The sequence below is a fragment of the Amphiura filiformis genome, chromosome 1, assembly GCF_039555335.1.
Source record: "Amphiura filiformis chromosome 1, Afil_fr2py, whole genome shotgun sequence".
Classification (NCBI taxonomy): Eukaryota; Metazoa; Echinodermata; class Ophiuroidea; order Amphilepidida; family Amphiuridae; genus Amphiura; species Amphiura filiformis.
In genome coordinates this window covers 13,270,926-13,285,682 of record NC_092628.1, presented here as the reverse complement: position 1 = coordinate 13,285,682, position 14,757 = coordinate 13,270,926, and the positions used below count along the sequence as shown (strand labels likewise).

At 36.4% G+C, this 14,757-nt stretch overlaps 1 protein-coding gene across 1 annotated transcript in view; it reads left to right on the top strand.

The window, feature by feature from the left end:
- LOC140155816 (EH domain-binding protein 1-like) overlaps window positions 1–11,384 on the top strand; it is a 104,811-nt gene extending 93,427 nt beyond the window's left edge. Inside the window, 5 exon segments of the mRNA XM_072178804.1 lie at window positions 619–785; window positions 5,835–5,955; window positions 6,907–7,000; window positions 7,315–7,388; window positions 11,266–11,384. Coding sequence (XP_072034905.1) covers window positions 619–785; window positions 5,835–5,955; window positions 6,907–7,000; window positions 7,315–7,388; window positions 11,266–11,384 — 575 coding nt within the window.
- The last annotated feature ends 3,373 nt before the right edge of the window (window positions 11,385–14,757 follow it).

Below are 14,757 nucleotides of genomic sequence, written 5' to 3'. Positions count from 1 at the left end.
TTTATTTTTTGTATTTAATGTGGGAATGTTTCTTGAGAAGTGAAAATGTGTGATTTTGTGGTGGGAAACTTACTGTATTTATATGGAGTACATTTTTTAGACCATTTTACATCAATTTTTCCTCTTTTTTTGTGGGAAAGTTAACAAGATTCCCGATACAGCTTTGTGTAAATGGATTAATACATTTGGGAATGGGATGACAGATAGATTGGTAATACTGGTAAATAATACTTCAGCAATTGACTTCAGTCGAGAACTGACTCGGGTTAGTCTAATATCTGAAATGATCATTTTTTTACAACATGCACAATTCATGAAAAAGAAGAAAAGAAAGTTGAATTATAATAACATGTTTTCTAAAGAATCATTGACCAAAAGTATGTTATTTGAATGCACTAGGAACTGTGCTTATTTTTCCAATCTGTCACCCATCATGGCAAAGCTAGGCAAAAGTTGCAAGGACACTTTTGAGGACACGTAAAAACATGGCTAAAAACAATAGAAAATAAACTATTATTTTATAAAGTGAGCAACTTTCAATTTTATGAAGTTCTACCACTAGTAAATTAAATATTGACTAATGTAAGACTTTATGGTGTAATTCAATGCCCACTATAGAAGATGAACCAATCACCACACCCACGCCTGAATCAGAAACCATACCAGTGCCTAAACCATCAACGCCAGTAACGGAAGAACACAGGACCACAGAGGAGAAAGAGGAGGAACCAAAAACACCCAATGGGTTGAGTGCATTACAGAAACAGGAGGAGGAAGAAGATAATGTAAGTTGAACTGTCTTGTCTGTGTGATCATACTACATTTGTTTGAACTATTGGTTCATGTAAATTGATGACTAACAGGATAACATTGGATATAACAAGTACAATAATTATTATTCTTCCCTGAGAGAGTAGCATGGCCCATCAGTTAAGGGCTTTGACTCTGGTGCAAGAGGTCCTTAGTTCAAGTCCTGGTGGAGGCAAGTATCAACACATCATTTACTCCCTCCATTACTGCATTGTGGAGCAGATGCAGTGAATGACAAAGACCTTGCAGCCAGTTCCAATCATTGTAACACCTGGCTGTCTGTATATACCCTACCTTGGACATCATGGATGAATGGTATCTGACATTAAATGATTCACCCGGGTTAAATAAGAATTAAATATAAATACAATAAAAATTCCTATCGCAGAATTTTCAGATGGCTCTTCCTCGCCTTTTATGGAGAGTGTCTATATTAGGGCATAACCTTTGACCTTGAAACTGGTAACTGGTAACAGACCTGTACTCAGGCTGTAGATGCCATTTGTTTTGGCAAGGTCTGTGTGTTGGCTATTTGTGTTTGTACAGATATTCAGGGTATTAAATCAGAAAAAGACAAATAAACCATTTTGTACAGGAAAATGGATTTTTCACTACTCAGGATTTGCACTTTCAGGTTTGCACTACGCCTTTTCTGACAGTGTCCCTGATTGGCTAATTACATGATATAATCATATGAGTAACCAATCAAAATAGAGATTTTAAATCTCTCAGCAATTTAAAACTTAATCCCCTTCAGTCCTACTGACTATTTTTACCATATCTCTGATTGGCTCAAAAGTTGATGTAGCCCCCTTTCTAACCAATCAAAATAATTCTTAGAGGCAAATACTTCAGCCCATGGAATTAAAAGTTAAATGTTGGGAAGGATCATATCTGCAGGCCTGTGTGAGGGGTGGGGGGGGACAAGTAAAAACAAAGAAGACTACTAAAAACAGCTGGGCCTAAAACTATGAAAGAAAAAGTGCACCAACACTACACTGCACTACACAAACATCTGGAAAGGTTACCTCCACTAATTCAAAAATCCATTTCAACTGAATGTTTCCTACATTTCAATACTGACTTGTCTAAATGAAAGAAGGAAGTCTAACACAAACTTTACAGCAGTATAATGAAATCCGGGCATACATTAATCAAGCGGCTAGTGACTTTGACACCTTCCAGTTGGTAGTAATTTCCCGGACATAAAGTAATAGTCATGTTAGGCTACATAGTAATCAATCAAATTAAAGCGGGAGTGTATATATATCTTATATGTCTATAAAAGGCCCTGTGGGGATATGTTTCAATCTGGGCTTGTGTGCCGCATTGCTGAGCCTTGCGGGCACATTAGTGTGCTAAAAGTGGGTTAATTGGGCGGCTAGAAATGCGGTTTGAGAGACGGTGAGATTTTAGGGGCTTGTCTGCAAATGGGGTCGGTCAACTCTGCATGGATGAAAATTATTGTATTAGTTGGACTATGTTATGCAATCATTTTAGTTTGTTTCCTTCTTGTAAACGGTGAAAAGGCAAAGTATAAAATAGTGGGCATTTTTGAAGGGCGTAGATGTTTCTTCATCAAGGCATTAACTTAATTAGAGGATTAAAAACTTGCATTTGTTCTGTTTTGAGAACATTATAGAGTTGGAATTCAAATGTTTTCAATAATAAAGAGAACAAAAATGGCCAACATGCAGACAAAGGCAGGGGCATAAGCCCCCAGTTGGCCATAACTGGCACATTATAGGTACTCATTAAGGTCTGAAATTCATATGCCCCCCCCTCCTTGCCCTTAAATTGTCAGAACAATCTAACTTACGCCACTGCCCAATTATTTTTACCAACTATTTGACACTATTAAAACAACAATTAAATATTTAGTATTTCAAATTCAATATTGGCAGTTAGGTTAGCTCAATCAGTATGGCGCTAGACTCTGGGTTGGGCATTACGGTACAAGTTTGAGCCCCATATTGTCATAATTCTGTTCTCGTGCAAAAGTTGAGATAGCTTGAAATTTCCCTTTACAAGACACTTACTGCTAATTGCACATGTACAAAACTCGGCAACCGGCTGCGATGGTTATTTTGTGTAGGCTGATTAGGGTTTTGTGTCTGTATAGAGCTGCATTCCTGAATGATGCTGAATAGGTGTGTCTTGGGCCAAATTGATCAACTGCTTTCTGTAAAGTGCAATGCGCTATAATTGTAATTTATATAATCTGTAATTGCGATATATAAATTATGATAGTGGCCTTTCTTTTGTGATATTCATATTTGGCATAAAAGCACAGACATAATAATCAAAATTGGTGCAATATCAATTAATTTAAAAAGTGGAACACCAGATTTTGAAACAATAAACAGCCCACTAAAATGATCATTGGCTATAGCAAGAACTGTGCCAATACCAGGCATGTTTATACTCATTTTAATGTAGCTTTCATGACCATTCTAAATCCAATGAACATTTTACACACAAAATGTAAGCTTAAAAGTTACAAATCTGAAAGTGTAAGGTTTCTTTATACTTTTTAGTTCAGAACATGAATGTTTTGAGATTTAGTCATAATCGCACATTAAAAGGTTCTGAATGGGCCCCACTTAAACATATAGTCGGCTTGTTAGCCAAATCCTAAGCCCTCAAAAGCCACTAATCAGATTGGTCTTAATCATCAGTATCAATCTTGACAAATCTTAAGATTTCATCTACATCAAAGCTAACTACCCCATGTACCCTAACCATTTCTGATCTTACATCTCATGCTATTCTTAGATCTCAAAAAATCATAGTTTTGATCAAAAATATCAAATTTTTGCATTTTTTTAAAACTACTATTCAATGTACTTGATATCTACATAATATTAAGTTAAAAAGTAGCTGGATTTGGTGCCAAAGTTCTTGAGATAGGGGATGAAATTCAGAATGAAATTGTAAGATTTTGTGATTTTTGTACATACTAGGACACCTACAGCAAAGTATTAAATCTTACGATTAAGATGGCTAATAAGATCACTAATAGCTGTTGTATTTAAAATAATCTTTAATATAATTTACTAGATTAGTTATTAGTGTCTATTTTTCCTCAATTTTATTTTCATGAAATTACTTATTTACTTTAAAAAAGTTGAAATCAAAGTTTTTATCTTAATTTCGGGAATTTTGCATAGCACATTTTTACTTAGCTAGCTATAACCTAGTTTTCATCAGTTACACCAAAAACTCTGCAAATGATCCAAAATTGTGAATAATTTTTTGATAAAATATTCTGACTTGACATATATATGATCCTATATTAATACGGGCTTAGCCAGGCTAAGACCTCTTTTCAGATATTACATCAGTTTAATTTTATTCCCCAAAACAAAAATCCTGTGTAAGAACTTGATAGCATTTGTGACATTTTCAAGAATAAAAAGAGCCGTTTGCCGCTAATAAGATTTTTGAGTTACGGCTAAAAATTGATGCTCAATTTCTTTTATATGCTATTATTTTTGCATGATGTAAATTTGTAATATTTAGAGAACGGTAGACCCAATTTAAATCGGAGTTTCGGTAATTTGTAGACTATAAAATGAGCAAACAAACGGTGCGAAAAAATGAGAATCGATTTCGCTTCACATACGACCCGTTTTACTCCGTCATGTCAAATTTATATTGAAAACTGATGACTCCTTTGTTATGTAGTGAAATGACCCAAAGTAGGTCTTAGTCTTTAACAAACTAATAATAAAATACTAATCAGACTCATCATAATCGTGATGATAGCATGGCCCCTAGTAATATTTTTATCTGTATTTGAGTGACTTATCCTTTGCAAGCTGCTTATATGATCTTATACACAGGTGTTGGTATTTATTTTCTAGATAAAACTTTAGTAAGGGTTTTATTCTATTAGCGGATAGGTTTTGAGGTTTATAACTTTGAAGATGATAAAGCAAGCCCTTGGTAAGATTATAATTTTTTTTTCAGACTGAGAAGAGAAAATCTTTCTTTCTTAAAACTTAAAAGTAGATTTATTTTTTTCGATCCGGCTTTTTAATCTTCCTTATGATGATAGTGTTGGGTATATAAATCGGCCATGTCAAATGAGAGGTTTGTCATTTAGATAATATGCAGAGTCAAAGATGGTTCATGTCGGTTCGGCAGTTTGATTTGTATCTTGTCGGGGAGAAAATCATCAACATTTTGCAGTGAAGAGTTTTAGCACTTCAGAATAGACGGATATATTTGGATTTGGATTTTTGTACATGGAAATACACATGCAATGCAAAAGACTTAGATTACTGTGGCGTATGCAATATCAACAAGACCAAGTTTGACGATTGATTGCCCTTTCATTCTGGAGATATTGTATGTTGGATAAAGAGGAAATTATGATGCGCTGTTCAGGATTTAAGAAGATACTAAAATTGTTGGATGTAGACGATTCTAGAATTGTCAAGTTTGGATACCGAATTGGATACAGCAGGAAAGTTGGATACAGATACTATCTTTCAGTTATGTGGATATGAGTTGGGAGCTAGTTGTATAACAATGTCAAAGTTGAAGTTCTGTGATACTGAATATTCAGATATGCAAATGATATGCAAATTGATAACCTTGGAATACCAAATTTTACAGTTGCTGTCATTCCATAATGGAGATATACACAGGATCGATATTGAGTTAATGTAAGAGTTGCTCATTGTTAGGCCTACATTTGAATGCTAAATTTGATATCTGCTTGCCATGCCACTACCATTGGGAGGTTGTGCTCTCCATGGATGGTCTTTTAAAGAATTTTGTTTGTTGAAAATGCTTGTGTTTACTGAAATATACTGTATTTTTGAGTAAAAGATATTAGCAGTATAAACATTTCAGTGCCACAGAGAAATAGGAAGAGCAGAAACAAAATTGGCTGCTTAAACAGTATACACAGCATACAAATTAATTGAAATTTTGTGTTGTGTACATTTTGTGAAAACAGTGGAAGCTTAACAATGGCATTCAAACAAGTCTGTGTATTTCACTTGTAATCACAGGAATTGGAAGACACCAATGACTACATCTTGGGAGAATATGCAGCTCTGGAACGAGAACAAACTGAAATTGACCAGAGGGCAGGAGTTGTGGAGAAGGCGCTACGTAGAGCGATGGAAGAAGGTGAGAAATTTCTTTCTTATCTTTGGGGTCTTTAATATCTGTGCTTGGCTAAGTTTGGTCAAGATGGTTATGACTTTTAGTTAGGATGTAGAGTGGGTGCACTGTTCGGTTGTCATGTGCAGAATACAGTTGTCTTTTCAGTCTGTGTATTCTGAGCATGACAGCCACATATTGCACCCACTCTGCACTGCAACTAAAGGTTGTTGGTAACTGAGAGGAGGGTACATTGGTACACACTCACAACAGCAGTGGTAGTCAGGCCCGTAGCCAAAAATGCCAAAAGTCCCCTTTTTTGACCAAAAAAGTCCCATTTGCAAGCGTAGCGAAAAAAAATAGAGGGTTTTTATGCCTTTTGGTCCAAAATGTCCAAATCCTTCTCCCCCAGTCCAAATTTTGAAAAAAGCGCCCACTTTTTCAAAATCAGCACCCCCCCAAATAAATTCTGGCTATAGGCCTGGTGGTAGTATTCTGGTATTGGAGACTCAGAAAGCCAACACACAAGAAAATAGACTATGACAAACAGACTGTGTTTAGGGTGGAGTTCAATACATATATCCCTCCCTCTGCTTTGGTGATTCAGATATGAACAGTAGCTTAGCTTTATGTGGGACAGGTGGTGCTCCCCTCCTCCCGTAACCTGTGACAAAAAAAATGGCCATTTGGGCCCCTGCCCCTCCATCCAGCTGTAGAGCCATTTCTTTTCCCTTTACACTCCCACTGCCATTAATTTTTCCCCTTCCCCTAACTCAGTTCAATCCTACCCCACTCTCTTCCCTTCCTCCTCTTCCTTACTCCCTTCCTTTCTTCCCCGTCCCCCATCTGTCCTTCCTTTCTCTTTCCAAACCCATGTCCAATTCACCCTCCTAACATTAATTTCACATGTCTTATTTTATCAATTGAACAGACAGTAATTTAAGAGAATTAACCCATTATTATGTTCTACTGCTTTAGGTGATGATGATGAAGCACAGCTGATGCAGGAATGGTTTGAGCTTGTCAACAAGAAGAATGCCCTGATCAGAAGGGAGGAACAATTAAATGCTATGTAAGTGTACATGTATATATGTAACATCAACTACCCTACAAGAAAAAAGGGGCCAAAAAGCATAAAGAATGCAAAACAAGCGTTAGAGAACGGTTTTGTGCAGTTTTGATGTTGGATACATCTATACTAGACCTGGTCCAGTTCCTCTGATCATGATGTCCAAATTGTGCTGATCATCAAGCACATCTGTTCGAGTCAAACTTTGCACAGTACCCAACTTATCGGTGAATATAATATGTTTGGCCTAATACCAGGAAAAAAATGTTTTTAATTCGAGTGTTTATTTGTGTATCTTTTTTTTGTGTGTTTCACAGGGAGAAGGAACATGACTTGGAGACCAAATATGCCATGTTAAACAGGGAGCTGAGGAAAATGATGGAAATTGAAGGTAAGTGTTGGAGTGGCTTCCTGGCCAGGCCTATAGCATCCAAAGAGAGTAGACCTAAAGAGTACCAACTCAAAATTATCCCATGTGTAATGCTATGGTAAATCCGCCATTTTGGTTTGTTGCTCATTGGGGGCAAATAGTGTACCTCTGACATTTATTGGTTAAACCCAAAATGGAATGATACATTTAAGCTTGAGCATGCAGTGATTAGCGCATGTTTTTGGTACCATGGGTAACTTACTTGCAGAATGCAAACAACCATGCAATTGAAAGCCAAGTTTGCTGGGTTAATGACAAAATAATCTGGAGGTGCACATTTTTGTAACAGTCGTTACTCGTTGGTTCTACCTCATTTGGAGGTACACTATTTTGCCCTCCATGACACACAAACATGGTGGAGTCGTTACTCGTTGGTTCTACCTCATTTGGAGGTACACTATTTTGCCCTCCATGAGGGACACACAAACATGGTGGAGTCGTTACTCGTTGGTTCTACCTCATTTGGAGGTACACTATTTTGCCCTCCATGAGGGACACACAAACATGGTAGAGTCGTTACTCGTTGGTTCTACCTCATTTGGAGGTACACTATTTGCCCTCCATGAGCAACACATAAACATGGTGGAGTTGGTACTCTTTGGTTCTACCTCATTGGGAGGTACACTATTTCGCCCTCCATGAGAGACACACACACATAGTGGAGTCGGTACTCTTTGGTTCTACCTCATTTGGAGGTACATTATTTGCCCTCAAGAGCAACACACAAACATGGTGGAGTCATTACTCTTTGGTTCTACCTCATTTGGAGGTACATTATTTGCCCTCAAGAGCAACACACAAACATGGTGGAGTCGTTACTCTTTGGTTCTACCTCATTGGGAGGTACACTATTTGCCCTCAAGAGCAACACACAAACATGGTGGAGTCACTCTTTGGTTCTACCTCATTTGGAGGTACATTATTTGCCCTCAAGAGCAACACACAAACATGGTGGAGTCGTTATTCTTTGGTTCTACCTCATTGGGAGGTACACTATTTGCCCTCAAGAGCAACACACAAACATGGTGGAGTCGTTACTCTTTGGTTCTACCTCATTTGGAGGTACACTATTTGCCCTCAAGAGCAACACACACATTGTGGAGTCGTTACTCTTTGGTTCTACCTCATTTGGAGGTACACTATTTGCCCTCAAGAGCAACACACAAACATAGTGGAGTCGGTACTCTTTGGTTTTACCTCATTGATATTATCAGACACCAGTAGCATATGTGAGGGTGTCAGGAGCATGACCTTCTTGCTGAGGACTCTTTGTTAACTTTCCCAGTACTCTTCAGAATGATTAAGCTTAAAGTTTATACAGGTGCCTGCATAGAAGACCTTGGTTTCACCTTCTTAAGACCACACCCCTATAATATCAAATGATTCAAATATTTATGTCATTACTTCCTGCCTTCCTTTCCAACCTTACATTCATAATTAGGACTTAAATTAAAACTGTTATTTTTCCATAACTCTGTGGACTCTTAATTTTTAGGGTTGCACTGCACAAATAAATACCAACTCCAATGGCTTTATTTATAGAAAGAGAAAGATTTCTCTTTTAATTTTTGTAAAATTTAGCTTCTTGAAGTGTAAATTGATTTAAAAAATGATGCATTGAAGTACTGTTTTAAAATAGTCAAACATCTCCCATTTATTAACAATTATCTACCCAACTCATTTTTTCAGGTCCTTTATTTTAGGCCTTAGCTTGTATACAAACAAACAAATAGTATCAGTAAATTTTATGAAATCCATGTTACAGAACAAATAATAAATGATTTTTAAAAATTTAGTGAACCAATGTGTAGTTAATTATCAAGGGCAGTAAACTTTTCATTATACATTCTCTATGGTCACTATTTAAATCAAGCTAGTATTCTGATTGGCTGATGCCTACAAGTGATCCATAACCATTTTACACACAAGTACAGCTCAGCATGCCTGGTTTCTGATTGGCTGTCGCATACAGGATTATGCCTGATTTCTGATTGGCTGTCGCATAGCAGATTAGTCTACACATTTTGTAGGCGCCAGCCTGACAGCTCAGATCAGTGAATCTTACGACTTCCTGCTGCGCATTGTATCTAATTATGCATCCAAATAACAGAACCAAAAATGGGCTATTCTAATTGAAATCCATACACTCCCTATGAAAGACATGACCTTAATCTTCCACACAAGGAGTGTGAATTACAAACAGGGCTCCCTGAATGGGTGACTCCATTTGAAATCTACATCCCTTGTGTGAGAGATTAAGGTAGTGTCTTCCACGAGTGGGCGGGTTTTAGTTTTACAACCCCCCACCCAACAACCCCCACCCCTTCCTGTGTGGAAGATTAAGATTGTGTCTTTCCACAGGGGGTGTATGGATTCCAACTGGAACAGCCCAACTCCAAATGTTCTTAACCCCAATCAAATCTAAAATTTAGCGGGACAAATCTTTTCTTTTATGACTACGTAAATGTTGCTCTGATTACCTAAAAACTGGGGTGAATAATGCAACAAAAGCCTCTTATGATGTAGCATTGTCCCCTATGAAAAGAGAAACAAGGAGGAAATTTTGTCACCAAAGAATGGGATGAAAAGAGAACAGTTGTGAGATTAGACTTTAATCTGTGATTTTTAATAAATGAATAAGTCTTCTTTTTATCTAATTCCTTAATTCCTGAGATAATTCTGGAATTTTATTATGAAACTGTCAGAGAACTCTTTATGTGATTCTATTGTGTGACTTGTATGAATAAAGAATTTGATACATTCTATTCAAAAATCTCTCTCTTTTTTTATAATACCTTTTTTTTATCTCCTTAGGATTTACAGATTTAATGCTTTAATCTGAATTGATAGACAATTTGAAGGTTGTTTGATGTTATTTCAGATTTGTAGAGCGAAACGGTTTTGGCGGCAAAAAAATCATTAATTATTGTGACTGTTATGCAAATTGAAATCATATTTGCTTGGAAAAAAGACATTTTGTTTCCTTTAAATATGCTGTGCCATGTAGAAAATCAATGGTTAGTTTGTGTGTTTTGTGATATCTGATTTATTTCTATCTATGTGCTTCAAAGATTACAAGTTGCAAATTTGAAACAAGAAATATTAGTATGACAACCAGTCTAGTCAAGTATCATCCATTTAAACCAAGTACATAATTCAGGGTTTGAGGGACAAAATGGTAATAAAATCAACTTACTTAGTAAATCATGTAAGGGAAGGGGCAAAAATAGCTTGAATGGGCTAATCACCTCTGTGGAAGATGTTGGAAATATATATCAAATATGGATTTCAAATAGATCAGGTAGCTCCTTTTAAATTTCATACACCCTCTAAGAAAGATTCAGCCTGAATGTTCCACAGAGGAAGGGTGCATTTCGTATAAAATTGCTAAATGTGATGAATCCATTTGAAATTCACACTCCCCCTGTTTTGTGATATTTCCATTAAATGGATTAGCCCAATGTGATTAATACTTGGGACTGTCCACTGATGTAAATGAGGATGGGAAATGATTTGAAAGTCCAAGTACCTGTCCCCAAAACCACCTCCACAAGGCCCCCCTCCCCAGTATATCAAATGGGCGGACAGGGTGGATGAAGTCCAGTGAACCCGAGGTTCAGGGACCCCAAGCAATATATGGGTTACGGATAGGGCTGATAAAGGAGGTGTTAAAAGAGTACACACTGCTCCTTGCCATGGGCCCCAAGGCTCTTGCCCTTGCTATTCCCCTGTCCCTTCACCCACCCCCACAAAAAAATCCAACAACAACTGAATTAACACTTCATTCATGGATAAAGTCCCTTGTATTAATTTTATGATGGTTTTTTTATACCTACAGATTGGCAAAAGACAGAGGAGGAGAGGAAGAGAGAGCAGCTACTGCTAGAGGATTTAGTCATCTTGGTGAACAAGAGAGATGAAATTGTACAACAGCTAGATGCACAAGAAAGAGAGTAAGTTGTTGTTTTGTGTTTGTTGTTGTTTTTGGTGGTGGTGAGGATTATGATGACTTGGATGATGATGACTTGGATGATGATGACTCAAAAGATGACGACTTGTTGTTTTATTATGTTATGTTATGTTATGACTTGGATAATGATGACTCGGATGATGATGATGATGACTCTGATGATGATGACTCGGATAATGATGACTCGGATGATGATGATGACTCGGATGATGATGACTCAGATGATGGTGGTGATGATGATGATGAAAATGGTGGAGATGAAGGTGGTGGCAATGGTTATGGGAATAATGACAGCTGCTGCAATGATTGAGATGATTATGGTAATGGTGACAGTGATGATAATGTTGATAACAAATAATAATTATGGTTGGTAGTGGTGGTGTAGGTGATGATATTGATGATAAAAATGATAAAGATATTGATTAGGATGATGATGATGATGGTAAAGATGATATTGATGGTGATGATATTGATGGTGATGATGTGGTGGTGGTACATTGTAACAATATGGAGACAATGACTTAACAATGTTTATAATAATGAGCAAGAGAGTTAAAATTATACAAAGCTATAAGCACAGTAATATCAGATTTGTGTTAAATATCAGGGTAATGTTAATTGTTATTGATGTTTGGTTGTGTTGTGTTGTTTTGGTAGTTTCATAACTTCTATCTCTATAAATATATTTGTGTTTTGAATGAATGTGTATTCTGGTTGAAATCCATACAACCCCTATTGAAGACATGACCGAAATCTTCCACACAGGGAGTGTGAATTTCAAATGGAGTTACCTGAATGGGTGACTCCATTTGAAATATACACCCCCTGTGTGGGGTATTAAGGTCATGTCTTCCGTAGGGGTGTACAGATTTCAACCGAAATAGCCCAAAGTCTATACTTGTCACTCTAAGCTGGGTCCTTGTAGAGAGAACACATTCTTCCTCTTCCATCATTATTGGAGTCAGAGAGCCCTCTATGTTGGTTGTCTGTCCTTTTTATCTGTAAGATAAAGATGTACATAAAATTCTATCACAGAAGTGTACAATATTTCTATTTCATCTTTGATTTAATGAAGTGTACAATATTTCTATTTCATCTTTGATTTAATGAAGTGTACAATATTTCTATTTCATCTTTGATTTAATGAAGTGTACAATATTTCTATGAATACAAATTTTACATTTTTGTGTCCAACAATGTCTGTACTTTGTTCAAAAAGTCTGTTTTAATGAATAACTTGATTTTTAGAAAAACAAACAAGTAAGCAAATTTGCATGAAGTACTGAAAAATTTCCAGTGATTCCTCTTACAAAGCATCATTACTGTTTTCTACTGGTTCCCCTACTATAGCCATTAAATCCAAAACAAAATGTTGAAAAGGGAAAATTCAGTAAAACCAGTTTATTTCAGGACATATATTACTAGGGAATCATGACTTTGGCATTTTTATGTTGAGAATTCCATGATTTTCCAGATATAATGTGTGGCTTTCATGTGACGAATGTAAAATGTTATGTATTTGAAATCCTTCCCCCCTCCTATGGAAGACACAACCTTAATCCCCCACAGGGTGCAGATTTCAAATGGAGTCACCCATTCAGATAACTGATTCACACTCCCTGAGTGGGAGATTAAAGTCATGTCTTTCACAGGGGGTGTATGGATTTCAACTGGAATAGCCCTTTGAACCGCTGTTTTCCATTGTCAGTGAAAGTACAACCAGAGAAAAATAACGTGTGATGAGAAACTGTAAGAAATGAGGTCAAAGGTAAATTATGCAATGCGAGTTGAAAATCACTCTCTTCGACAATGCTAGGTAAATTGACAGCCGATTAAAAAACATTCAGAAATGGTAAAAGAAATAAATTAAAAACTGATGAGTGTTAATCGCTTCCCCTAAGGGATAAACACATCCTCTCCAATTTAGGAATCTGAAAAAATGAATTTTTACAAATACGCAATAAATTGATAGACTCTATCTATTTGTGTGCTATAAAAATAAGACAGATTTATCTTTTGCCATTTTGTATCTTGGAAATATCAGCATACATGATGCATGCTAAGCCTACAATCAGATTAAATCTTTTTTACCCTTGTGAGCAGGCAGGGAAGAAAAAGGGGGGAAAAGGGAAACTTTTTTGCTATGTGATTGTTAAGAGTTAAGCGGATGCATATATAGATAATAAAATGATTAAAAATTGACTGGTAAGATGGGATTTGGGATTAGCAAAAGTGAGCATTTAGATGTTTAAAAGTGTTCGTAAATAAGAGATACGGATTAAAGTAAGAGAAAATGGGATGGTGAGAGATGGGGATAATTTGGTTCAAACGCTGTCGATTTTTAGGGAAAGTTTTGAGCCCTGGGGCTAAATTTTATTGGCTTGTATTGGATGGTGATGATTTTTAGATGGGAAATTGGTGCAGATGTTATATCAAGAAACAACTTGGTCAAAATTATTCATGATATCGTAGAAAAACTGTGCCGTGATTGATGGGAACAAAATGCAATAAACATAATTTTTCACCAGGTTTGTAATCGCAAACAGTAAAGGAAACAAGTAGAAAAAGTGATCCCGTCTGGGAATCGAACCCAGTACCTCAGGTTTATGAGACTTTAGCCTTAACCACTTAGCTTATGAGCTTCATGATTATGCAGGGTGAAATTTGAACCTATAAGCAGTCACATAATCTTATCTCCTCCCGAAAATAGCCCATAGTAGCTAGGGCCTAAATATGTGATGTGTTGACCTGATTGGAACTGACTGTGAGATCTTTGTCACCCACTGCATCTGTCTCCCAATTCAAATGTAGTAATGGATAATTGATAACAATTTTTTCCGCCACCAGGGATTGAACAGGGGGACTCAAAAGTTACAGACCTTATACCACTGTGCCACGCCACTTTCAAATTTAATATGCAAAATAGTCAAGATACTTACAAAAATCAAAAGTTTAAGATTAATTGAATTTTTGGTGTCAATTGAAAGAAAAGTTGTCAATTTATTATGTACAAAACCCCATTTTCTGATTCTGTATTTGAGGTTAGGTCCACCTCAATCCAGTCACAGAATTTTCATTTGTAATGTGTTTAGTTTTGTTGATCACCTTGTAACTAAAATAAAGTTAACTACCCCGGTAGGTTTTTTTTCATATATTTGCAGTACAATTTTAATATGGCTCACATCTATAAAGAATTTGAACAACTTTGTTTAAAACTTGATAACATGATTCTCCTTTATTAAATAAATGGTTTAGTGCAATAAGGACCTAACTGCTAATAGCTGCCAGGTGTCATATTATATAGTAGATGTGTACAAGGTAGAATGCAGAAATTGTCTAGTGTTTATAAGGCAGCTATTT